The sequence below is a fragment of the Moschus berezovskii genome, chromosome 8 (assembly GCF_049115385.1).
Source record: "Moschus berezovskii isolate FMDL1 chromosome 8, NW_MosBer_1.0, whole genome shotgun sequence".
NCBI lineage: Eukaryota > Metazoa > Chordata > Mammalia > Artiodactyla > Moschidae > Moschus > Moschus berezovskii.
In genome coordinates, this window is record NC_142467.1 from 73171500 (window position 1) to 73198283 (window position 26784).

At 45.7% G+C, this 26784-nt stretch overlaps 1 protein-coding gene across 5 annotated transcripts; it reads left to right on the top strand.

Moving 5' to 3' along the window:
- The first annotated feature begins 1236 nt into the window (after positions 1-1236).
- On the top strand, positions 1237-26721 carry PHYKPL (5-phosphohydroxy-L-lysine phospho-lyase). Of its 5 annotated transcripts, XM_055429083.2 has the most exons (13): positions 1237-1330; positions 2151-2269; positions 3569-3728; positions 6554-6628; positions 7226-7313; positions 7391-7507; positions 8976-9058; positions 9311-9536; positions 23000-23154; positions 23557-23646; positions 25323-25453; positions 26034-26114; positions 26533-26721. In XM_055429083.2, exons 1-12 carry the CDS (start codon positions 1272-1274, stop codon positions 26081-26083), a joined length of 1353 nt encoding a protein of 450 aa, XP_055285058.1. In that variant the 5' UTR covers positions 1237-1271; the 3' UTR covers positions 26084-26114; positions 26533-26721. The 5 variants fall into 5 exon arrangements, with proteins under 5 accessions (XP_055285058.1, XP_055285056.1, XP_055285057.2 ...); XM_055429081.2 differs by lacking the exons at positions 26034-26114; positions 26533-26721 and adding an exon at positions 24160-24379 and having other exon boundaries at positions 25323-25445; XM_088838744.1 differs by lacking the exons at positions 1237-1330; positions 26034-26114; positions 26533-26721 and adding exons at positions 1355-1623; positions 24160-24379 and having other exon boundaries at positions 25323-25445.
- Positions 26722-26784: the final 63 nt, after the last annotated feature.

Sequence of the window (26784 nt, forward strand, 5' to 3'; positions counted from 1 at the left end):
GTTATGTGTATATGTTACCACAATAAACAAACTCCAAATATTCTTTAATAAACACCTTAAGTGGGAATTCCTTGGCAGTCCAGTGGTTAGGACTCAGAGCTTCCACTGCCGGGACCCAAGTTCAATCTCTGGTTGGGGAACTAAGATCCCACAAGAGGCACAGTTCAGCCAAAAAAAAAAAAAAAGCCTTAAGTCTGGGAGAAGAGAAGAAATCAGAAATGAGGGGGTGAAGCAGAGGGCTGAGACTCATGAAGAGTTGACAAGAGGGACAGCAGAAGCCTCCCCTTTCTCCAGCCTGCTCAGGCCACCCAGCTCAGGCTGCAGCCTCCGACCCTGGTTCTAGGGTTCACCAGGGCAGAAAGTTCCAGGAGGGGCTATCTCTCTGTATCCTGCTTTCCAGTCCCTTAGGGGCGTTCTCCTCTCAATTCCTGGAGTTGGGAGCCCAGCCTCTGCTTCACTCTTGCTATGTGTTTAAGAACAAGCCGTTTCCCTCTCTGAGCCTCCATCTCTTGGCCGTGGATAAGGCTCAGGAGGCCTCCTATCTCTCTTCCCACCTAAACACTGTAAGATTCTCATAGTGGTTCTATAGCTTGGGTTCACCCTGCCCGGATTCCAGCAGGAGTCCCAGAGGTCACACCCAGGACCTCCTCGGCAAGCCCCAGCAAGTGGCCCTGTGCTCTCCTTCTGCCCTTTCTGCTGCTCCTTCACAGAGCTGTTCAGTGGTGCCCTTTCCACTGCTCCTGGACTTCTCCTGCCTTGAGACTCGAACCAGGCCGGGTGCCTGTCATACGTTCCCAGGGAAAGTGTACGGCGCATCCCATTTTATGCTCGGGACGGAGGGGAAGGCAACTCAGGGAAAGAGCCTGAGGCCCCAGGTGAGGCCTCCCGAAGCTCACAGCCCCCTCGGGTGCAGGAGCAGCGGCGGGATCACCAGGGTACACTTCCCGAGGAAGGAAACCACAGAGGTCGGGAGGGCGAGGTCAGTGATTTGGTGATTTGTCCGGAAACAAGAGCTGGAGCAGCACCAGGCAAGGCGAGCACAAACCCGGCTTCCGCTCGGCACTGTCTACGGAACTCCGCTGGGATGAGGCGCCCACCAGACTCGAGCCAAATTAAGGAACAAACTCCTAATAGCCCACCTGGGGGCGGGGCCGCGGGGCAAAAGGAGCCTGAGTCGCGCTTCGCGATGGGCCGGGCCGCCGCTGGGGCGTGGCTTTGGGCGGAGCCCGGACGCTCCGCCCAGCGTCGCAGAGCGACTGCCCGCGAGCGCTATGGCGGCGGACCAGCGTGGGAAGGCTGCGACTCTGGCCCTGAGGCGGCGGCTGCTCAGGTACAGAGACAGCGGCGTGGGGGCGGTGCGTACGACGTACGCACGTCCGGCGCGGAGCCTGCAGGCCTCAGCTCCGCCGGGTCTTCTACGGCTCGCGAGCCTGCGACCCCCGAGACCCTGCAGCGTTCAGCTTGTGGCAGGGGGTCGCTTCCTGCGCCTCCCCGGCAGCGTCTTATCCACCCTCGCAGCTGCCCCCGGGCGCCTGGGAAGACCTCCCTCGGTGGTGGCCCGCTCTCCGGACCTGGGGCGGGCCAGACAGTGACCCAGGAAGGGATTGAAAGTCCAGACGAAAGGTGGGGGTGGGGGAGTCGGCTCACAGGCAGCCTTAGAGAAAGCCTACCCTTGACCTGTGTCTGAGGGGCTCTTGGTGGGACGTGGAACGTGAGGCAGCCTTGGACTAGAGCTTGGGCCTGGCCCCCAGCAGCGCAGCAGGCTTGGCAAGCAAGGACCATTAGGGCCGAGAGCCAGCCCTCTTCACATTCCCAGCAAAAAGACACTGCTCTAGGGAGCCCGTGGGTCTGGAAAAAAGCCACCTTTTTCCAGGACCCAAGGGACTCTGGGCACATTCATTCAGATATGTATGAAACCACATAGTCTTCAAATGACTTAAACAATTTAAGTTTTAGCAACTTCTTAACCCATCCTTCACCTTTCCAGCCACCTGTGGAGTGGGGGAACTGGAAGCAGGGACACAACACCTTGCCCTTCAAGCTTTTGTCCTTTCCAGAAACTGGGAAGATGTTGGGGGAGGCCTGTGATGGGTGGATTTCTTCCTTCAGATCTTCAGACATGGCTGTCCATTTGTTGCCTGTCCCTACAGCAATTCCTGCAGACTCTTTTTTCCTGAAGATCCTATTAAGATTGTCCGGGGCCAAGGGCAGTACATGTATGATGAACAGGGGGCAGAATACATCGATTGCATCAACAATGTGGCTCACGGTCAGTATCATACTTCAGAATGGGGCAGGAGAGGATGCCAAGACAGAACCTAATTCAGGGGTAATCTTCATGTTGCAGAGAGGTGCAGGGAATTCGGGTTCAATTTCGCCAGCATCCATGTGCAGAGGAGGCCCAGTCTTTCTATGGAAACTGTGGAAACATCCAAACACTAGCTATGCTAAAATGTTTCCCTGGTGGCTCAGATGGTAAAAAGTGTTTGAAGTGCAGGAGACCCGGGTTCAATTCCCTGGGTCGGGAGGATCCCCTGAAAGAGGAAATAGCAACCTACTCCTGTATCCTTGCCTGGGAAATCCCATGGACGGAGGAGCCTGGTGGGCCACAGTCCATGGGGTCACAAAGAGTCAGACATGACTGAGTGACTTAACACCACTAAAGCTGTGCTAAACCAGCAGGATTCAAAGACCTAAGTCTAGCAGTTCAGTTCCACTTGGAACTGATGGTGAGCTCAGAGAACAGCAGTCAGCCTAGCCATGATCAGCAACCCAGCAGGACCCTGGCCAGGCCCTGGCAGTCACAGCAAGGCTTTAGCCCTGGTAACCATCTCAGGTCCTGGACGAGGAAACTTAAGTAGGAATTCAGTTAACCAGATGAGGCCACCAGAGCTGGTGGAAGGAAACGGAGACCAGTGACCCAGTAGGGCAATTGGAAGTTAGTAGAGCTGAAAGCAGGGGCTTTAGTTTGAGGCTTCCTGGGTTCATATCCCTGTCCTCCACTTACTCCCTCTGTGGTCTTGGGCAAGCTTCAGTCTCTGTTCGGTTTGCTCATTTGCAGAATGGACATGATACTAGGTACACACCTCCAGACATTTGGAGGGATTGAGTTAATTCATGTAACTTGCTTTGAGTGTGCCTGACACTTGGCAAGCCGCCAGTCATCTTCATTCTCTGGTTATAATCCTTGACTGTTGGCAAACATTACCTCCAGGCTCCCTAACTGGTAAAGTCAAGCAGACACCCCAATGCCATCTTCATCCCCAAAATCCCACCCCCCCGCAACATCTTTGTCAAGAACAAGGCCTCAAGAAGCTTTCCTAATAACATGGGTCTTCTAGAGCAGATTTCTGCCAGAGAACTTTGCCTTCTGCCAGAATCTGAGGGACTCCTTTCTAGGGCTTCCTTTCCAGACTGTCACCTCTGTCTTCAGACTCCCCTCTTTCCTCTGTACCTCTCCCTCCATAACTGCATCTCCTCTAGTTGGGTTTACAGATTGGGGCTGGGGGAGGCCTGGAGGGATTGGCTGATTGGAGTCAGCCATATGATAGAGGTGGCCCTCTTGCAGTTGGGCACTGCCACCCTCTCGTGGTCCAAGCAGCACACGAACAGAACCAGGTGCTCAACACCAACAGCCGATACCTGCACGACAACATTGTGGATTACGCACAGAGGCTGTCAGAGACCCTGCCAGAGAAGCTCTGTGTGTTTTATTTCCTGAATTCTGGGTAAGTGCACTGTGGTATTGCCAGCCCCCAGTAAAAGGATGAGGCAGCGATTTGCTCAAATGGGCAAAGCATAGTGTAACCAACTGAGTTTGGGGAGAGGCAGGCCTCAGTGTGCTGGGCACTCACACTTCCCAGCTACAGGCCCTGCTGCTTCTCTGTCAGATCTAGTTTCCTATTCTCTTTGTAAGGGGTGCCATTACCTCCCTTCTAGGATTGTTGTTGGGGCTTACCAAGGTAATATGTTCCTTAGTCTGCTTTAAGAATATAGGGGCATGGTGCTGGGAGCTACAGCCAAAATTCTGGCTCCATGAGGAACAGAAACATCCAAGATTCTTCAAAGAAATACAAAATAGCAAAGAGGAGTCTTGGTCTAGAGGAAAAGTACAGAGAACAGTGAGGCATAGAAGCAGTGGGAGGGCCTGGCCTCCTCTGAGAGGGTTGGGGAAGACTTCCCTGAAGAAGTGATGTTAGGCTAAGCACTGACTAGGGGCTAGCTGGATGAGGAGGAAGAAAGGTTGCTGCCAACTCCATTTGCAGTATTCTTGTCAAGGTTGGTCATCACACAGAACAGCCTGTGCAAAGGCCCTGTGGCAGGATGAGTATTTGCACCCCGGCACAGTTGAACTGAATGGCAGCCACTGAGGGAGGGCCCATCACTCAGGGCTTCTTTAGTCAAGTAAGGTACTTGTTTATCCTAAGAGCATTAGGAAGCCATCAGAGGGCTTTAATCAGGTAAGTATTGTCACCAGGGCTGGAGGAGAGCAAGAATGGACACCATTAGGGGCCAGTTTAGTGGCTGGGTGACAGGAGATGCTACGCTGGCAGTAGTGGTGGCGGCTGAAATGGCAGGTGAAGGCATGTACACAGGACCAACCCAGTGTGCCCTGGAGGAAGAGTACAGAGAATGATGAGGCATAGGAGTGGGGAGACCTGGTCTTTTTGCTGCCCTTGTCTTCCTGCGTCTCTCAGTAATATTGATAGTTACCACTCTCTGGAAATGCTTTCTGGTCTTGCTTCCAGAACATTTCACGCTTCTGGTTTTCTGCCCGCTTCTGGCCACTCCTCTGTCTCCTTTGCCAATTCCTCCCCTTCCATTCCTCAGGGCTGATCTTCTCTGAGCCCCTGTCCCTTCCTGATCTCATCCCAGTCCCATGTATTATATATTGTCCACATGCTGCTGACTCCCACATTTGTATCTTAGATGCAGATGGTCCCCACGTGTTTCTGCCTCAAGGTTCTAACCACCCACTTGACTTTGGAGCGTGTATAACATCACCTGTCCAAAAGACACAAGAGTTGATCGACTTCACTAACACCTGGCATGGGAGCATGGCATTGGCTCTCCCTGACATTCTCAGCCAGCTGCCCCAGACCTTCCCAAGAAGACCGGCTGTCCCTCACCACCACTACCACCACCACCCTATCTCTCCTGGCCAATGACAGTGGCCTGTGCACCTCTGCTCAAGCTAGAAACGCGCCCTCCTTCCAGTCCTCGTTAAGCCTGTCACATCTGTCTCCATGTTGTCTCCTAACTCCGCCCGTCTCTCTCCATCTCCATGGCCACCACCTGCTCTCATCTTTGTGTCCTTCTTCTAGTTCTCCTCACTTGCACCTTAATTGCTTTCTACTCCATTAGATACACAGAGAGGCTTCCTCCTCATACGGGAGCTGAAGCATGTCCCTTCTCTGATTAAAACTTTACAGTGGCTTCATCTGGCACTGAGAAGAAAATCCAGGCTCCTTCTACAGCCCTGCCTGTCTTCCCCACTTCCTCTCTCAGGTTTCTCCTGGCCTTCTTTGTCATCTTGTTGTTTCTTGAGCACTCTTCCTTCACAAGGTCTTTGTGTGCTGCTCACTCTGCATAGGAACTTTACCCTCAAGACTCTACAGGTATGGCCTTAGTCAGCTCTGGCTGCCGTAGTAAAACACTGCAGACAAGGTGGCTTAAACAGAAATGTGTTGTCTCATAGTTCTGGAAGTCATAATCCAAGATCAAGGTGCTGGCAGGTTTGGTTTCTTTGAGGCCTCTCTCCTTGATTGCAGGTGGCAACCTTCTCACTGTCTTCACATGGCCTTTTTCCATTCATGCACAATCCTTGGTGTCTCTCTGTGTGTCCAGATGTCTTCTTATAAAGACACCAGTCATACTGGTTTAGGGCCACACAGGTGGCCTCATATTAAGTTAATCGCCTCTTGAAAGGCCATGTCTCCAAATACGATCACATTCTGAGATATTAGGAGTTAGGGCTTCAACACATGAATTTGGGGGCACATGATTCAAGCACCTAACATCCCTTATCAAAGGTAGAGCCTCTTCTAGTTCTTGGCGCTCTGTGTCCATCATAGCACTTACTAAATGATTGTTCTGTCTTTGTTTTACACGACTGAGCTACTTCACTTTCACTTTTCACTTTCCACTTTCACACATTGGAGAAGGAAATGGCAACCCACTCCAGTGTTCTTGCCTGGAGAATCCCAGGGACAGGGGAGCCTGGTGGGCTTCCGTCTATGGGGTCGCACAGAGTCGGACACGACTGAAGTGACTTAGCAGCAGCAGCATGACACTTACTAGAACGTAAGTTCCAAGAGGGCCAGGGCCTGCCTGTTTTACTTAATATTTTCTCTCCCAGCTCCTAGCACATTGAAGGCATTTGATACATATTTATTGAATGAATAAGTGAATGACTAACGAATGGTGTCCTAAGAATCTTCTTGCTACTAGAAGGGTTCCTCCGTTCCCCTCCAGGTTTCTCTGTAGGAAGCAGTTATCCAGGAGGGAAAGCCCTGGACAGCTGTTCAAGAAGTATTCACCTTTTCTGTCATAGGTCAGAAGCCAACGACCTGGCCCTGAGGCTGGCACGCCAGTACACAGGACACTGGGATGTCGTGGTACTAGATCAGTAAGTGCCATTTCCAGAAGCATGGGCCTGCCGCTTATTGGGAGTCAGTGAGGCTCTGACTTTAGGTGCCTTGGGCTGGAAAGATGAGAGGCCTGGGATCATGAGGACCTGGCCACAAAGACATCCCCCATGCGGATACCCAGTGTCTCTTTCCCCTGGCATCTCTTCCATTATGGCAGCTTCTGGGAAGCAGAGAATGCTTTATAAGGTGGTGAGAGTTGGTCCCACATTTTAGGTATTAAAACTGTAACTCTGAGTGTATTGAGTATCTGCTATGTGCAAGACTCAGGCCCAGGGTTAGAGCCTTATCACATTTAAAATCACAACCACAAGAGAGAAAGAGCACCCCACCCCAAATTTACAGAGGAGAGAACTGAACACAAAGAGTTTAACAGTTGGCCACCATTTCATAGCTAATGAGTGGCCTTGTAGGAAGGCTTGCTGATTCCAAGACCTGTGCTTATTCCTGGCCCCAGGATCTGGGGGCTGTGTCGGAAATCTTGGTCTTGCCTGACTGTTTTCTGAGATGGATGGATAGTTGTCAAGGCCAGGCCAGGAAGTACGAGCCTAAGTCCTCTCTCCTTTCTCCCCCCCCAGTGCTTATCACGGTCACCTGAGCTCCCTGATCGACATCAGCCCCTACAAATTCCGTGACCTGGATGGGCAGAAGGAGTGGGTCCACGTGGTATGCGCTGCTCAAGGGGGCAACAGATCGGTGCTTGCACCCCAGCCTGGATGACGTGGCGCTGTAACTCCCCACAGGCACCTCTCCCAGATACCTACCGGGGCCCCTACCGGGAGGACCACCCCAATCCAGCTGTGGCCTACGCCAATGAGGTGAAACGTGTGGTCAGCAGCGCACAAGAGAAGGGCAGGAAGGTAACCACATCCGTGCAGGTCTGGTCCAGCGAGCCGCAAATGTTGCTCGCCCTGGACTGGATCTTGGGAACCCGGAGAGAAATTGGAACCAGGGCCTGCCCTTTGGGAATCTAGGAGGGGGATTAATTGTTCAGTTGAGAGTTTAGGTAGAGATCTTCTCGACATTACTAGAGTCCAGGGGTCCAGGTTGGACTGGTGTGGGTGTGAAGTTAGACCTGTCGGGGGAGAAGCAGGTACTGACTAATTTTAGTAATAGAAGGTAAGTAGGCATTAGCCACTCAAGGCAGGGCAGGAGGTAGACAAGGAAAGGTATCTTCAACAGACCAGTGGCCTGTGCAGAAACCATGTGACTGCAGGGTCAGGCTGTGCAGGCAGAAGATAAACCTAGAGAGCCAGGCGGGACCGTAGGTCAGAGGAATGCAAGTGCCCTTCTAGCTGAGAGGCTTGAGGCTATGGGGGACCCTTACAGAGTCTTAAGAGAGAAGGTAATGGGACCAGGGGATGCACTTGAATGGTGTCAGTCTGACATGGTGCCCTACAAAGGCCCTGTTGGCCTGAGCAGTGGGGAGACGAGAGATTGTCTTACCCTGGAAGAGCAGCAGCCACAGCAACAGTAGAAGGGAGGCAGCTAGCAATTGGTGTGAAGGCTCTCTAGAAGACTGCTGAAAGAGGGGCAACTGAACACAGGATATACAGAAAAGACAGGGCAAAAAGGTTGGCAGAATCAGAGCTGGGAAGCTTGGCTTACGAATTTCAGATGCTCTGCACCTACTTGTATTAAATCGAAAAAGAGATTGCTCTGAAGGTTAGCATGGGTGGGTGACCAGTTTCCCACCCCACTGGTCCTTTCTTTATCCCAGCAGTAGCCTCTGAAACGGCTCCAAGGCAGAGCCAAGTTTGGAAGTCATTGCCATGAGCAAAAGGGTCAGTGATGGGTTTTAAATAGGACAGTGATGAGCTCAGTGTCTGGGTTGAGGCATTACCCTGGTGGCTAGTGAAGGATGGATTGGAGGAGATGTCCAGTTAGAAAGCAGCTGCAGAAGGGCAAGGCAGAAACTAGCAGATCTGTCCAGGAGGGGAAAGGAGGGTACAAAGATGTTACAGGGATAAGAGTCTGAAGCTGTGCCAGCTGATGGGTGAAGAAGGAGGCTGGATCAAGGATGGGGCCAGATTTCTGTCCTAATTAGGAGGAATGGGATTCACCATGTGGGGACAGGTTTATGGGGGAGAAGTCAGTGAATTTCATCTGGAACACACTAGGTACAGGAGGTCTTACCTCCAGGTGGTAAGAATTGATTTGAGGCCTGAAAAAACTTCATCGCAGATACTCAGATACTATGTGGAGCCCAAAGTGGGGGCACGGTGATAATAGTAACTCATGTTTGGAGCCAGCACTGAGCCAGCATCAGCAGGATGCACCAGCTTGCCACTCAGCCCCACCACAGTGCCATTCCCTTCTCCTCCACAGATTGCAGCGTTCTTTGCTGAATCTCTGCCCAGTGTGGGAGGGCAGATCATTCCCCCTGCTGGCTACTTCCCAGAAGTGGCAGGGTGAGTAGGTGGGAGAGGCTGCCTGAGGGTGGGGTCTCCCAGCCTTTCTTCCAAATTCCAACCTCAGCCTGGCCTATTTGCCAGAGTTGTCAAAGTCCCTGAAGAAATAGTGGCTCCCCAAAGGCCAGATATCTGCCTCAGGACCCCACCTTACTTTTGGCAACACCAGGATTCAGAGTCTCAGGACATCTCGGCTCCCGGTTTGCCCCCTCTCACTACAGTCTCCCATCAGCCATGTGTCCTCTGCCACAGGCACATCCGCAGGGCCGGAGGGGTCTTTGTTGCAGACGAGATTCAAGTGGGCTTTGGCCGAGTAGGCAAGCACTTCTGGGCCTTCCAGCTGCAGGGGGAAGACTTCGTCCCCGATATTGTCACCATGGGCAAGTCCATAGGCAATGGCCACCCTGTAGCCTGCGTGGCCACAACACAAGCTGTGGCAAGGGCATTTGAAGCCACCGGCGTCGAGTACTTCAACACGGTGAGTAAAACCTCCAGACCAGGAAGCACCATGGTAGCTTCTGTGCAAACAAACTCACTACTACTCACTAATTTTTTTGTAAATATAATTATTTTTCATCAATATTAATAGATATAACCCATATAAACAAAACCTTTTCAGTGTGCTCACAAATTTGGGGGAGTATAAAAGGTTCTAAGACCAAAAGTGTGAGAACCACTGCATTATCATTCAATTCTAGTTTTTTCAAATCTTTTATTAACTTCTGACCTATTGCCACTTTTTCTTTTGATACTTTTTCCGTAAAATATGGTGAGGTGATCTGGTATTTGATTGTTCTACATGTCCTTAGGAAATTGTGGGTTCTCTAAATGTTGTTTGCCAGACTCTCTGAATGTCTCTTGGGTCACATTTGTTAATTATGTTGTTTGAATCTTCTGTATTCTTGCTGTATTTTTTTTTCTACTTAATCTATTAATAATTAAGGATTGTTTGAATATCACACTATGATGAAAAATGATCAACTTTTTCTCCTAATACTATTAATTTTTACTTCAGATATTATGAAGCTATTAAGTGTGTGTGTGTATTTTTAGGGGGTGTCATGCCACTTGGCTTGAGGGATCTTAGTTCCTCTACCAAGGATTGAAACTGTTTCATTAGCAGCAAGAGCACAGAGCCCTAACCACTGGACTGCCAGGGAATTCCCAGTATATGTGTATTTTTGTTTTTGTATGTTCATTGGGAATTGAATCTTTTTCTTAATTGAGTTATAATTGACATTTGTTTCAGGTGTACAACATAATGATTCAGTACTTGTGTGAAAGTAGTGAAGTGTTAGTCACTGATGTCTGACTCTTTGCAACCCCATGGACTGTAGCCCGCCAGGCTCCTCTGTCCATGGAATTCTCCAGGCAAGAATACTGGAGTGGGTAGCCATTCCCTTCTCCAAGGGATCTTCCCGATCCAGGAATCAAACCGGGGTCTCCTGCATTGCAGACAGATTCTTTACCAGCTGAGCTACCAGGGCAGTCCACTGTACAGTCCACTGTCTTAGTTTTTGTTATTATACATTTTCAATCACCCCCAAAGCATCCCCATACCCATTAGCAGTCACTCCCCACTGCCTTCTCTCTACAATTCCTGGCAATCACTAACTTTCTGTCTCCATAGATTTGCCTGTTCTTGACATTTCACATAAGTGGAATCACACAACATGTGACTTTTTCTGTCTGACTTCTGTCCCATAGCACAATATTTTCAAGGTTCATCCACTGTCACAGCATGAATCAGTTCTTCATTCCTTTTTTTGAATGAATAATGTTTTATTGTATGAGCATATCATGTTTCGTTTATCTGTCCTTCAGTTAACGTTTTAGCTATTTCCCTTCCTTGGTTATTATGAGTAATACTGCAGTTGACCATTCAGTGTGGATGTTTTGGTATGGACATACGTTTTCAATTCTTTTGAGCATATACCTATGAATGAAATTACTGGGTCACATGGCAACTCTAAGTTTAACTTTCCAAGGAATGACAGACTTTTTCCAAGCAGCTATACCACTTTACATGCAATGTATGAGGGTTCCAATTTTTCCGTATACTCTCCAGCATTTATTTTCTTTTATCATAGCCATACTAGTGAGTGTGAAGTGGTATCTTACTGTGATTTGCATTTGCCTGATGGCCAGTGGTGTTGAGAATCTTCTTATGTGCTTATTGGCCATACACACACACATATTCCAATGTATATAACATATATATTCCAGTATGTTGTTATTCTTGTTCAGTTGCTAAGTTGTGTCCAACTCTTTGTGACCCCATGGGCTGCAGCATGCCAGGCTCTTCTGTCCTCTGCTGTCTCCCAGAGTTTGCTCAAATTCATTTCCATTGAGTTGGTGATGCTACCTAACCGTCTCATTCTCAGCCACCCACTTTTCCTTTGGCCTACTATCTTTCCCAGCATCAGGTCTTTTCCAGTGAGTAGACTCTTCACATGAGGTGTCTAAAGTATTGGAGCTTCAGTTTCAACATCAGTCCTTCCAATGAATATTCAGGGTTGATTTCCTTTAGGATTGACTGATTTGATCTCCTTGCAGTCCAGAGGACTTTCAAGAGTCTTCTTCAGCACCACAATTCAGAAGCATCAGTTCCTCAGCACTCAGCCTTCTTTATGGTCCCAACTCTCACATCCATACATGACTACTGGAAAAACCATACAGATCTTTGTATGATCTTTGACAGATCTTTGTCAGCCAAGTAATGTCTCTGGTTTTTAATATGCTGTCTAGGTTTGTCATAGCTTTCCTTCCAAGGAGCAAGTATCGTTTAATTTCATGGCTGCAGTCACAGTCTGCAGTGATTTTGGAGCCCAAGAAAATAAATCTGTCACTGCTTCCACTTTTTCCCCTTCTATGTGCCGTGAAGTGATGGGACCACATGCCATGATCTTAGTTTTTTAAATGTTGAATTTCAGGCCAGCTTTTTCACTCTCCTTTTTCACCCTCATCAAGAGGTCGTTTAGTTCCTCTTCACTTTCTCCAGTTAGAGTAGTATCATCTTCATATCTGAGGTTGTTGGTCTTTCCCCTGGCAGTCTTGATTCCAGCTTGTGATTCATCCACCCCAGCATTTCTCTTGATGCATATAAGTTAAATAAACATGGTGACAATATACAGCCTTGATGTACTCCTTTCCCAATTTTGAACCAGTCTGTTGTTCCATGTCTGGCTTTAATTGTTGCATCTTGACCTGTATACAGGTTTCTCAGGAGACAGGTAAGGTGTTCTGGTATTCCCATTTCTTTTAAGAATTCTCCACAGTTTGTTGTGGTCTACACAGTCAAAGGCTTTAGAGTAGTCAATGAAACAGAAGTAGATGTTTTTCTGGAATTCCCTTGCTTTCTCTATGATCCAACAAATATAGGCAGTTTGATCTCTGGTTCTTCTGCCTCTTTGAAACCCAGCTTGTACATCAGGAGGTTCTTGGTTCACATATTGAAGCCTAGCCTAAAGGATTCTGAGCATAAGTTTGCTAGCATGTGAAATGAGCACAGTTGTTTAGTAATTTGAACATTCTTTTGCATTGCCTTTCTTTGGGATTAGAGTGAAAAGTGACCTTTTCCAGTCCTGTGGCCACTGCTGAGTTTTCCAAATTTGCTGACATATTGAATGCAGCACTTGAACAACTTTGTCTTTTAGGATTTGAAATAGCTCAGCTGGAGTTGTCACCTCCACCAGCTTTTCTCATAGTAATACTTCCTAAGGCCCACTTGACTTCACACTCTAAAATGTCCAGCTCTAGGTGAGTGACCACACCATCATGATTATCTGGGCCATTAAAACCTTTTTTGTATAGTTCTTCTGTATATTCTTGCCACCTCTTCTTAATCTTGTCTTCTTCTGTTATATCCTTACTGTTTCTGTCCTTTATCATGCCTGTCCTTGCATGAATGTTCCCTTGATGTCTCCAGTTTTCTTGGAGAGATCTCTAGTCTTTCCCATTCTGTTGTTTTCCTCTGTTTCTTTGCATTGTTCATCTAAGAAGGCCTTATCTCTCCTTGCTGTTCTTTGCAACTCTGCATTCAGTTGGGTGTATCTTTCCCTTTTTCCCTTGCCTTTCGCTTCTCTCCTTTCCTCAGCTATGTGTAAAGCCTCCTCAGACGACCACTTTGCCTTCTTGCATTTCTTTTTCTTGGAATGGTTTTGGTCACTACCTCCCGTACAATGTTATAAACCTCCGTCCATAGTTCTTCAGGCATTCTGTCTACCAGATCTAATCCCTTGAATCTATTCATTACCTCCACTGTATAATCATAGGGATTTTTTTTTTTTAGGTCATACCTGAATGGCCTAGTGGTTTTCCCTACATTCTTCAACTTAAACCTGAATTTTGCAATAAGGAGTTGATGATCTGAGCTACAGTTAGCTTCAGTTCTTGTTTTTGCTGACTGTATAGAGCTTCTCCATCTTTGACTGCAAAGAACATAATCAGTCTGATTTCAGAGGCTGAGTCATCTCTTGGGTTGTTCAAAAAGGGTGTTCCCTATGACCAGCATGTTCTTTTGACAAAACTCTGTTAGCCTTTGCCCAGCTTCATTTTGTACTCCAAGGCCAAACTTGCTTCTCTCTTGACTTCCTACTTTAGCATTCCAATCTCTTATGATGATAAGGACATCTTTCTTTGGTGTTAGTGCTGGTGTTGTAGGTCAGCTGGTCAACTTCTTTGGCATCAGTGATTGGGCACAGACTTGGATTACTGTGATGTTGAATGATTTGCCTTGGAAACAAACCAGGGTCATTCTCTTGTTTATGAGATTACATTCAAGTATGCATTTCAGACTCTTTGGTTGACTGTGAGGGCTACTGCATTTCTTCTAAGGGATTCTTGCCCATAGTAGTAGATATAATGGTTATCTGAATTAAATTTGCCCATTCTCATCCATTTTACTTCACTGATTCCTGAGATGTCAACATTCATTCTTCCCATCTCCTGCTTGACCATGTCCAATTTACCTTGACTCATGGACCTAACATTCCAGGTTCCTATGCAATATCATTCTTTATAGCATCAGACTTTACTTTCACCACCAGAAACATACACGTCTGAGTGTCGTTTCCACTTTGGCACAGCTGCTTCATTCTTTCTGGAACTATTAGTAATTGACCTCTGCTCTTCCCCAGTAGCATATTGGACACCTTCAAGCCTGGGAGGCCTCATCTTCCAGTGTCATATCTTTTTACCTTTTCATACTGTTCATGAGGTTCTCATGGCAAGAATACTGGAGTGGATTGCCATTTCCTCCTCCAGTGGACCACGTTTTGTCAGAACTGTTCACTATGACCTGTCTGTCTTGGGTGGCCTTACAAGGTGTGGGGCCATAGCTTTATTGAGTTACACAAGCCCCTTTGCCATGACAAGGATGTGATTCATGAAGGAGATTCCAATATATATATGACATATATATTTGAGAGAATATATTCTTTGCACATTTTTTAATTGGGTTACTTGTCGTTTTTTTTTTTTTTTTTTTTTTTTGCTGAGTTTCAGAGTTCTTTATGTATCCTAAATACTAGATTCTTATCAGACACAAAATTTTTCTCCCTTTGAGTTGTCTTCTTTTGAAGCACAAAAGTTTTTAGTTTTGATGAAGTCCAGTTTATTTTTTCTCGGGTTTCTTGTACTTTGAAGTCATAGCTAACAAACCATTACCTAATCAAAGATCAGGAGGATTTACACCTGTATTTTCCTCTAAGAATTCTCTAGTTTTAGTTCTTATATTTAGGTCTAGGATCCACTTTGAGCTAATTTTCCGATGGCATGAGCTGGAGTTACTCAACTTTGCATCCAGTTGTCCCAGTACCTTTTTGCTGAAAAGACTATTCTTTGTTATATTTTACCCCATTAAGTGGTCTTAGCACCCTTGTCAGGAATCAGTCAATCATAAATATATGGATTTAATGGTTTCTTTATGAACTTTCAGTTCTGTTCTATTGATCTGTATATCTGCCCTCCTGCCAGCCAGTTGCACACAGTCTAGACTACTATACTTTATAGTATGTTTTAAAATCAAGGACTGTTAGTCCTCCAGTCTTTGTTCTTCTTTTTGAAGATTGTTTTGTCTGTTCTGGGTCCGTTACATTTCATTGTGAATTTTCAGAATCAGCCTGTCAATTTCCATCAAAAAAGCAGCTTGGAGTTTGATAAGCAATTGCATTGAAGCTGTAGATCAATTTGGAGAGTATTGCCATCTTAGCAGTATTAAGTCTTCTAATCTATAAACATATCTGTCCATTTATGTAGGTCTTTGATTTTTTTCAGTGATGTTCATAATTTTCTTCATAAAGTGATGAAAAAAAAATTTTGGCTGCACTACTCAGCATGCAGAATCTTAGTTCCCTGACCTGATATCAAAACCACACCCCCTGTAGTTGAAGTATGGAGTCTTAACCACTGGATTGCAGGGAACTCCCTGTAAAAGTCTTGAACTACTTTTATTAAATTTACTTCTAAGTATTATATTATTTTTCATGGCTTTATAAATAGAATTGTTTTCTTCATCTTACTTTAAGATTCTTCATTTATGGTATATAGAAATATAGATGATTTTTGGATATCAATCTTGTATCATGCAACCTTACTGAATGCATTTAGTAGCTCTAAAAGTTTTTTTTACAGATTCTTTAGAATTTTCTATGTACAAAGTCATGTCATCTGTGAATAGAAATAGTTTACTTGTACCTTTCCATTCTGAATGTCTTTCTTTTTCTTGCCTAATTGCCCTAGAATCTCCAGTATAATGTTGACTAGAAATAGCAAGGGTAGATATCTTGTCTTGTTCCTAATCTTAGGGAAATACGTTCAGTCTTTCACCATCAGGTATATCAGCTGTTTTTCATACAAGCCTTTTATCAGGTTGAAGAAGTTCCTTTTTTTCCTAATTTGTTGAGCACTTTTACAATGAAAGGCTGGTTTGTTTGGTTTTTTGGCTATATTGGGTCTTAGTTGTGATCCACAGGCTTTTCTAGGGCGCGGGCTTCTCTCTAGTGGTAGAGCGCAGGCTGCAGAGCATACAGGCTTAGTAGTTGTGGCACGCACACTTAGTTGCCCCGCAACATGTGAGATCTTAGTTCCCCAACCAGGAATCAAACCCATGCCCCCTGCTTTGGAGGGCAAATGCTTAACCCCTGGACCACCAGGGAAATCTGGAAAAGCTGTTGGGTTTTGCCAAATTCTCTTTCTTCATTTATTGTAATGATCATGTGATTTCTTTTGTCCTTCATGCTATTAATATGGTTAATATTTACATTCCTGAGATTAATCCCACATGATCATGGTGTATAATCCTTGTTATATGTTGCCAGATTCAGTTTGTTATCATATTTTTGGAGGATTTTACATCTAGTTCTTAAGAGATTTTGATCTATAGTTTTCTTGGGATATCTTTGTCTGATTTTGGTATCAGAGTAATACTGGTTTCAAAAAATGAGGCAGGAAGTGGTCATGCCTCTTCTGTCTTCTGGAAGACTTTCTGAAAGATTGGTGGTAATTCTTTAAACATTTTGGTAGAATTTACCAGTTAAACCATCTGGTTCTAGGCTTTGCTTTGTGGGATTTTTTTTTATTACTAATTAGTTGCTTTTACTTGCTTCAGGTCAATTCAGATTTTCTATTTCTTCTCAAAGCAGAAGTGAAGTGAAGTCGCTCAGTCGTGCCCGACTCTTTGCGACCCCGTGGACTGTAACCTACCAGGCTTCTTCGTCTATGGGATTCTCCAGGCAAGAATACTGGAGTGGGTTACCATTTCCTTCTCCAGGGGATCTTCCCAACCCAGGGATCAAACCCGGGTTTCCCACATTGGAAGCAGACACTTTAACCTCTGAGCCACCAGGGAAGCCCTCTCAAAGCAGTGTTAATATTTTTTATCTTCCGGGGAATTTGTCTATTTCATTGAAGTTATCTAGCTTGTTGACATATGTTCATATCATTTGCTATACTCCTTTTTACTTGTATAAGATTGGCAGTGATATATCCTCTTTCATTCCCAGTCTTCATAATTTGACTCATTTTTATCTTGGTCAGTCTAACTGATGTCTGTCAATTTTGTTGATTTTCTCAAGGAATCAGTTTTTGGTTTTGTTCATTTTTTTTCTGTTGTTTTACTGTATTTCTGTTTATTTCCACTATATAGTCTTTATGATTTCCTTTCTTTTTGCTTTGGGTTTACTTTGCTCTTCTCTTTTATACTTTCTTAAAGTGGAAATATTCATTTGAGTTTTTTTAACAAAAGTATTTTGTTATGTGATGTGAGATTATGAGGATGTGAGAGTTGGACTGTGAAGAAAGCTGATCGCCAAAGAATTGATGCTTTTGAACTGTGGTTCTGGAGAAGACTCTTGAGAGTCCCTTGGACTGCAAGGAGATCCAACCAGTCCATTCTAAAGGAGATCAATCCTGGGTGTTCATTGGAAGGACTGATGCTAAAGCTGAAATTGCAATACTTTGGCCACCTCATGCGACGAGTTGACTCACTGGAAAAGACTCTAATGCTGGGAAAGGTTGGGGGCAGGAGGAGAAGGGGACGACCGAGAATGAGATGGCTGGATGGCATCACCGACTCTGTGGACATGAGTTTGGGTGAACTCCAGGAGTTGGTAATGGACAGGGGGGCCTAGCGTGCTGTGATTCATGGGGTCGCAGAGAGTCGGACACGACTGAGCAACTGAACTGAACTGAACAAAAGTATTTACAGATACCAAGTTTTCTGTAAGCAATACTTTTATCGCATCCCATGAGTTTAGGTATGTTGTGCTTTTTTCCTTTATCTCTAAACATTTCCTAATCTTCCTTATGACTTCTTTGACCCATTGTTTCAGTCAATTTCTACAGATTTTTTGGTTTTTCAATGTTCTTTCTTTGTTTCTAGTTTCATTCTGCTGTGGTGAGAAAAGATACATTCTAGGATTTCAGATTTTTAAAATATACTAACATTTGTTTTATGGCCTAATATATATAGTCTATCATGGAGAATGTTCCATGTGTACTTGAGAAGAGTATTTATGCTGCTTTTTTTAAGTGGAGTGTTCTGTATATATCTGTTAGATCTAATTGATTTATAGTGTTGTTCAGGCTTATTTCCTGGTTGATCTAGTTTTTTATTGAAAATGAGAGATTGAACTCCAGCTATTTTTGTTGAGTTCTATATTTTTCCTTTCAGTTCAGTTTTTGTTTTATGTGTTTGGGGGCTCTCTTGTTAAGTACATAACTTTTATCATTATAAAATGTTTTTCTATGTTGCTAATAGCAGTTTTAATCTTGCAAGTCTTTTATGTCGGATATTACTATAGCCACCCCAGCTTTCTTGGTTTCTGTTTGCATGGCATACATTCACTCTCTCACTTTCAACCTACTTGTGTGTCTGATGTCCTTACACTGAAGAAATACTGTTAGTATTCCATGTAAAGTAGATCTGCTGCTGACAGTTTTTTTCAGATTTTGCTTATCTAGAATTATCTTAGTTTCTCCTTTATCTTTTTTGAAAAATTTTTCCCATACCGTGTGGCTTGTGGGATGTAGGCTGTTAGTTTCCCTACAGGGACTGAACTCAGGCCCTTGGCAGTGAGAACACAGACTCCTAACCATGGGACCACCAGGGAATTCCCATCTCCTTTATATTTGATGGATACTTTTACATTATATAGAATTCTGGACTGACAATATTTTTCTTTCATCACTTTGAATAGGTCATCCCACTGTCTTCTGGCCTGTCAGTTCAGTTCAGTTCAGTCGCTCAGTCGTGACCGACTCTTTGCAACCCCATGAACCACAGCACGCCAGGCCTCCCTGTCCATCACCAACTCCCAGAGTTCACTCAAACTCATGTCCATTGAGTCAGTGATGCCATCCAGCCATCTCATTCTCTGTCGTCCCCTTCTCCTCCTGCCCCCAATCCTTCCCAGCATCAGAGTATTTTCCAGTGAGTCAACTCTTCGCATGAGGTGGCCTTTAGGATTTCCAAAGGGCTTCCCTGGTAGCTCGGTGGTAAAGAATCTGCTTCCAAATGCAGGAGACGCAAGTTTGATCCCTGGGTTGAGATCCCCTGGAGAAGGCAATGGCAACCCACTCCAGTATTCTTGCCTGAGAAATCCCGTGGACAGAGGAACCTGATGGGCTACAGTCCATGGAGTCACAAAAGAGTCGGACATGACTTTGCGACTAAAAAACAACAGTGAGGAATCAGCTATTAATCTTGTTGAGGATCTCTTGTACGAGAAGAGTTGCTTCTCTCTTGATAATTTCAATATTTTTTTTGAGGTATAATTGACATACAGCATCATATTAGTTTCAGGTGTACCGTATAATGATTCAGCATTTGTATATGTTGCAAGATGATAACCACAGTAAGTCTACTTGACATCCCTCATCAAAAAGTTAGTGTTTTTTCCTTGTAATGAGAACTTCAAGGTCTGTTCTCTTAGCAGCTTTCAAGTATACAGTACAGTATTACTTATTTGTCTGCCTGTTTGCTTGTTTTGGCCACACCACGGGCATGTGTGATCTTAGTTCCCCAACCAGGGATCAAACCTGTGCCCCTTGCAGTAAAAGTGCAGTCTTAACCACTGGACTGCCAGGAAAGTCCCCAGTATTGTTAACTATAGTCACCATGCTGTACATTACATCCCTGTGATTTATGTATTTTATAACCCATTTCACCCACCCTCTTTGCCTTTCAGTAGTTTGGTTATGTTGTGTCTAGGTATGGAATATTCTACCTGGAGTTCATAGAGTTCCTTGGATGTTTAAATAGTTGTTGGGGTTTGGTGTTTTTTTTTTTTAGTCAAATTAGTAAGTTTTTTACCATTGTTTCTTCAAATATTCTTTTTGCTCCTTTCTCTCTCCTCTCCTTCTGGGATTCTCCTTTGCATATGTTGGAATGTTTGTGTCCCACAGGTCTCTGAGGCTCTGTTCATTTTTTTGTCATTCTTTTTTCTTTCTGATCTTTAGACCTGACGTATCTTCAAGTTTACTGATTCTCTCATCTGCCTGATCACATCTGCTGTTGACCTCTTAGTGAATTTTTCATTTCAGTTACTATGCTTTTCTACTGAGTTCTTTTTTATAAGTTCAGTTTCTTTATTGATATTCCAAATTTGGCAGGACACTATATTCATGCTTATTAGCTTTTTAGTTCTTTGGATATGATTTCCTCTAGTGTTTAAGCATATTTATAACATCTGATTTAAAGTCTTTGTCTAAAAAAAGAAAAAAAGTCTTTGTCTAATGAGGCCATCATTGAGCTTCCTCTAGAACAGTTTCTATTAATTCTACCTGCCCCACCACTACCACTGCCCCATATATAGACCTTGCTTTCATGATTCACAATTTCCTATTGAAAATTAGACATTTAAAATAATATAATGTAGGAAATCATTTTTCCTCCTCATGGATGCTGTTGTTTGTATATTGCCTTTTCTAAACTAGTTCTGTGAAGTCTGTTGTCATGCGTGACCACTGTAGTCTCTGCTTGGGTAGATTTGTGATCGTCTAATGACTAGACAGACATCTCCTTACATTCCTGAAACCAAGAGTTGTGTCAGTCTTTGACAAGGGGCCCTATGTGTATGTTAGCACACGCCTTCAGCTTTCAGCCAAGCAGTTGACAGCTCTGCCTTAGCCTTTATTTCCTTCTTCTGTGAACACCTCTAAGGTGGTGAGAGCTTAGAGCTTTTCCAGGCTTCCTGAACATTCACATAGCATGGGGTATGAACATACCCCTACACAGCTGCATGGCTTTCTAAATGCCCAGGACTATGGGCATTTAGGAAAAAGCCCAGGGCTTTTTTCATTTTCTTCTATTGTTCCCCTGTGGTGATCTTGGGGAAAAGACCTATCTGTTATGCTAGTTCAGCATGTTGACCAGGCCACAATTCTAAACCAGAGATGCTGTGGGTAGGGACTTGGCTGGCAGTCCGGTGCTTAAGACTTCACCTTCCAATGCATGGGCTTGATCTCTGGTCAGGAAGCTAAGATCCCGCATGCTTCTAGGCCAGAAAACCAAAACGTAAAACAGAAGCAATACTGTAACAAATTCAATAAAGACTTTAAAATTGTCCACATCAAAAAAAAAAACACAATGACACTATGAGTGGAATATACCACCTTATAATGAGTTCACAGTTGGTAATAATATACAATTAGTAACCTCAATGCATCCCCTGTGTCCATTCCACATATAATTTGTTGTGACATCAGAAAGCTGCCTCATAGCAGAATCACCTAGGGAGGTTTTTTTAATCTCAGGTATGAGATTCTGCATACAAATTCCCAAGATGGTCTACAGGATACCACTACATACCCATTAGAATGGCTGCAATTAAAAATGCCACAGTTCCAAATGTTTTTGAGGAATGTGGAGCTACTGGGATTTCATAGACTAATGGTACAGGGGTAATATGGTATACAACCACCTTGGAAAACAGTTTCACATTTTTTATAAAGTTAAATGTACATTTATCAAGCAGTCTAGCAGTTCCATTCCTAGGTATTTACCTAAGAGAAATGAAACCATATGTTAACAAAAAGACTTTATTATAAATTCATAACAGTTTTATTCATAAATAGACAAATCAAAATAAGCCGAGTCTATCAATAGGAATTTGGATAAACTAATTGTAGTATGTCTATACAATGGAATACTATACAGCCATAAGATGCACAAACTACCAATACACACATTATGGATAAGTTTTTAAAAACACTGAGCAAAAGCTAAGCACATAAGTGTTCATATTTTGTGATTCTATTCATATAACATTCCAGAAAAGGCAAAACTGTGGTGAGAAAGCCGGTCAGCAGTTACCTGGGCCAGTAGTGGAGGGGGGGCACAGGGAAGTCTGGGGAATGGTGGAAATGTTTTATATCTTCATGGTAGTGGAGTTTCTACAAGTATGTACATTTGTCATATGAGTCAGACACAACCGAGCAACTAAGCATAGATTTGTCAAGTCACACTGAACTATATACACTTAAAATATATGCAGTTTACTGTATGTATGTGCTAAGTTGCTTCAGTCATGTCCGACTCTTTGCGACCCTATGGACTATAGCCCACCAGGCCCTTCTGTTCATGGAATTCTCCAGGCAAAAATACTGGAGTGCATAACCAGGCCCTCCTCCAGGGGATCTCTCTAATGCAGGGATCTTATGTCTCCTGCGTTGGCAGGTGGGTCCTTTACCACTAGCACCACCTGGGTATGTATACTATACCTCAGTGAAGGTTTTAAGATACACTTTAAAAAAAAAAAAGATGGTCTGTAGGAGGTCCCCTAGCCAGATAGGCTAAGTTTGTTTTAAGTCAGACATAACATATTTTTATGTGAAGTCCATTCTTTTAAGACGTTAGTACCTAATTCAAAACCTTTAATTATGCCACACATGCCAAACAAAATGAATCCTCAGGCTCCATTTGGCTCACAGGCAGCCAGCTTGTGGTCTGCGCCCTAAAATCTGCCTTGAGCTCAGCCAGTAAAGCTGTGAGCTGAAACTACAGAGTGACTTTTCCTGGGTGTGGCTCTGGCATGTTGCTCTTGACTCTCCTTGAAAGAGGGGATGGGTAGTACAATGAAGTGGGTCTGGGTCCAGTCCACGAGATGGGACCCACAAGCCTTTTGACAAAAACCAGTTCTTTGGGAATGCCCAGAACACCCTCTCTTCTGATTTTCGCATCTTCCTGGCTATCCTATTGCAACCCTGGCTTTCATACTGGATCCCTGCTAATGCATCTCCATTAGTACCTGGAAAGGCGGGACGATCCATGGGGGCCTCAAGAGAACCCCATCTACTGCCCAGAACACTTGAATCCTTATGGGTTCATACCTATCCTCACCTGCCTTTGGAATGTGTGTGGCAGTTCTGCTGCCCTTCACGCTCCCTGGGGCATGGCCCACTCTGCTGGGCACCTGAACTGCCCTTTGTCCCCTGGCTCAGTTTGGGGGCAGCCCAGTGTCCTGTGCTGTGGGGCTGGCCGTCCTGGATGTCTTGGAGAAGGAGCAGCTGCAGGCTCACGCAGCCTGTGTGGGCAGCTTCCTGATGGAGCTCCTCGGACAGCAGAAAGCCAAACATCCCATTCTTGGGGACATCAGGTGAGGCTAAGAACAGCAGTCATTATCTGCCAGGGGCCTGGTATGGCTCCTTCACTCACCTTGTCACCCCCACCTGCGATGGTGGCAACTTTTATCTCCACAGAGGAGGAACTGAAGCACCTATAGGTGCTGTTGCCCAAGATGGCACTTGGCGGGAGGTGGGGTGGTAAAGCCTGAATCAGACTTGACTCTGTCCACACTGAGGGTTTCTCCCTATCACATTTAGTTCCTGGAACTGACCACCCTCCAAGGGTTCCTACAGCTCTCAGCCTCCCTGGGAGGTAGAGGTGTGAGCCCTGGTCAGCTTTCTGACAGGGGCTTGGCTGAGACCCAGGCAGAGGGTGAAAGCAAGGACCTCGGTCCCTCAAGCCTTGTCTCCTGAGATGTCACCTTCTGCTCCAGGGGTGTTGGGCTCTTCATTGGTGTGGATCTGATCAAAGATGAGGCCACAAGAATGCCAGCAACCGAAGAGGCCGACTACGTGGTGTCCAGGTACTTTTTCTTGAAACGAGTTGCCTTTGTAGTGTCTACTGCTCGCCCCCAGACATGCTGGGCCCACAGAGTGCAGGCCATTCCCAGCCTGAGCAGCCATTTCGAACACGACAGTACCAAAGCTGCTGGAGCTCTCAGACCCAGGCAGCCACAGACCTGCATTACACAGCCCCAGGCTGCCTGAGAGGAGCAGCTTCTCTAGAGCCACAGCTGGGACTGTGGCAGAACCAGACTCCCTATTCCTAGAGGTCTTAAGATAGACTCCTGCTCCTCATCTGGGTGGGGGGGTGTCTGAAGCACTCAGCATCTCAAGACTCAGAAGCCCTCACCCCCAGCCCTGGTTTGCATGTTCACTTGAGCCCCAGGGCCCTTCCCCTTCTTGTGTAGTTATTCCCTTTTTTCTTCCATTCTTCACTCCTACCCACTTCCCCCACCTTGGAAAACCCATCTAGTGTTTGATGTGTATTCTTATTCAAGTTGTAAAATGTGCATCCTTCTGTTTTGAATTCATAGAAACTGTACTGATGTAAAAAATCTCTCCACATGGTTTTGGAGGCTGACCCCTCCTGCATGGCCGCCCAGCCCCTGCCTTCTTACTGCTGAAGCACATCCACCAGCTTGCCCACCAATTCTCTCAGGGAGCCTCAGGACTCAGGAATTCAGAATGATCTCTGGGAAAGAGGGAGCCAGCTCTTCAGCCAAGCCTGACTGCCTCCATCTTACAACCACCCCTGTCTGTACCCCACCCCCCAGCCCCGTGTAGTTTCTCCGGTTGAGTGAGTGAAGCCAGTGCCCGTGTTTCACTGGCAGTCACCCTGCTGGTAGGAGCCAGAGCTGGATTTGAAGTCAGAACCTGGTCTTTGTAGCATGGCTGTTGTCAGTGCCAGGAAGACTGGGGTGGGATAAGGGAGCCAGAGGCAGGCTGAGGACACTGTTCCTGACAAGACTTACATAAAAGTAGTAACTTTTAAAAATGAGGGCAGGGGGTCAGAGAATGTAAATAGTCACATCAGACCCCTTCTCTGAGAGGCCAAAATACCTTCCTGGTTTAAAAGTATAAATGTAGACTATTAAAAGTTATTACTAGGTACCAATGATAATGCTGGAGAGTAAAGTCATCTTCCAAAAAGAACTGGAAATTAAAACTGGATAGTCCAGCCTGGAGTCAGAAGATAATCTGGGGGCAGGGTAGAGGAGTTCGCAGGAGTTACTGAAGGCTAGGCTACATGAATTCACTGCACTATTCTATCTGTGAATGCTGGACCCTTCCTATAACAAAGAGTAAACCGTGCATGACATACACCATACATCAAAATGGAAAAAGCAGGGAATCTGACATCCACATTGTAGCCCGTGGCCATTCTGTTCTGCTTACACTGGGCCTCTAGGGATTTGTGAGGCAAGACCCCTGCTCTGGGGGCAGGGGCGAGGGGTGGCAACAGGCTCAGGGCCAGTTACAGGGCACCTCAGATGGGGGTGCTGTGTGTGTTTGATGCTGGACCACAAAGTTGGGCAGGAATCTGGGCGGGGGTTGGCCAGTGCTGTTATTTTGGTGGGAACTGGCTTTTGGTGGGTTGAGAGTATGGCTGCCAATACCAGGCTGAGAAGTCTGGAAGGTCTGTATGAAGTGCCCTTGGCCGGTGGGCAGCAGGCCCTGCCTTGTCGTACCTTCACAGGCTTAAGGAGAACTACATTCTGTTGAGCACCGACGGGCCGGGGAAGAACGTCCTCAAGTTTAAGCCCCCGATGTGTTTCAGCTTGGACAATGCACGACACGTGGTAGCAAAGCTAGATGCCATCCTGACAGGTGAGCCTAGAGGCCAAGGGGCAGCTGCTAATGCTCTAGAATCTAGCCTGGAGCCACAACCCCTCAGTATGCCCAGGGACAGCTGAGCCAGGTGTCCTCTGAGCAGTGCAAGAAGTGGGGAGCTGAAGTTGAAGCCTTTTCCTGCCAGTGCCCCCAAAACTCAGAGCCCTGTGGCATGCAGGATGAGGGAAAGCAGGGCTGAGCCCAACCCTCAGAACCACAGTGGGAGATTTCCATTATATCTTATAGATTCTTATGCCCTTATAGCTTCCCTGAGACAGGTGGAAGCAGCTTTGTTTCTCAATCGCTAAGTGGCTAAAATGAGATATGTGCTCAGGATGGATTCAATGCGAAATCCCTTTCCACATTGCTAATCATTTAGGAAAGTCAAGGTCTCCCCTGTAGACTCCCCTACAGCCCAGCGACAACCACCCCATCATCCCCGACCAGATTACTTTGTACTGTACTGCCCCCAGGTCTCGCTAGTAGAGACATTTGGAGGTGGAACGGGACCTGCTGGGAGAAGGGAGAATGTATTTTTTAAGGTGTACCATTTTGAGTGGTCCTGTGGTATTTTCAGACATGGAAAAGAAAGTGAGAAGTTGTGAGACCCTGAGGCTCCACTCCTGAGGCAGCCCTGCTGAGAAGTGTCTTTTTCTAGGTAAGTGGCCTTGCTTCGTGTTCCCAGAAGACCCAGAGCTGGCTTCCTTACCATCCATCAGCAGCTCCTATGTTTGTTCCAAGTGGTGTACCTTTCCCACAGGTTAATTTCAATTGGGAGGCTCTGGGTGCCTTGAGCTCCACATCCCTCACCTCTGAAAATCTTTAAGTCCTTAAGTTTACATTTGCTAGCTATTTCCTTCCCCAGCCAGCTCCTCTGTAAGATATAGAACTTTTTTGCGAGGCTTTATCTACCCGGCCCCAGACAAGTGCTGCATCTTAAAACCAGCTATCTTAGGTCTCAGTCACTAGACTTAGGGTGCAAATACCACCGCCAGATGGGGCTGTTACATGACAACCAGGAGGGACACTGTCGCCCAGATCCAGCTGGTCCTTTGTGTATCCCCTCTTGTCTTTAGGTTTCACAACTTTGCTGGGAGAGAATCCCATTTTCAATGGCAAGTCAAGACAGATGTTCCAGGGTGCTCCAGACTCCAGCTGGCCTGGGCCAGCATCCCCATTGAAGGTGGTAACCTCACTGTACTATCTTCACATCCTTGAACAACTGCCTCAAACCTCTGCCACTCCACTTTCTTTAAAGCTGCGCAAGTCCTAAGCAGGGTCAAGTCATTAAAGGAAACTAACCAAAGATGTAGACAGTGCGTGGTTAT

Excerpts from the sequence above, each read along its gene's own strand:
- PHYKPL (XM_055429081.2), top strand. The coding sequence starts at position 1,272 with ATGGCGGCGGACCAGCGTGGGAAGGCTGCGACTCTGGCCCTGAGGCGG. Across the intron at positions 1,331-2,150 it reads CTGAGGCGGCGGCTGCTCAG|CAATTCCTGCAGACTCTTTT; the intron begins GTACAGAGACAG and ends CTGTCCCTACAG. Across the intron at positions 9,537-22,999 it reads GCGTCGAGTACTTCAACACG|TTTGGGGGCAGCCCAGTGTC; the intron begins GTGAGTAAAACC and ends CCCCTGGCTCAG.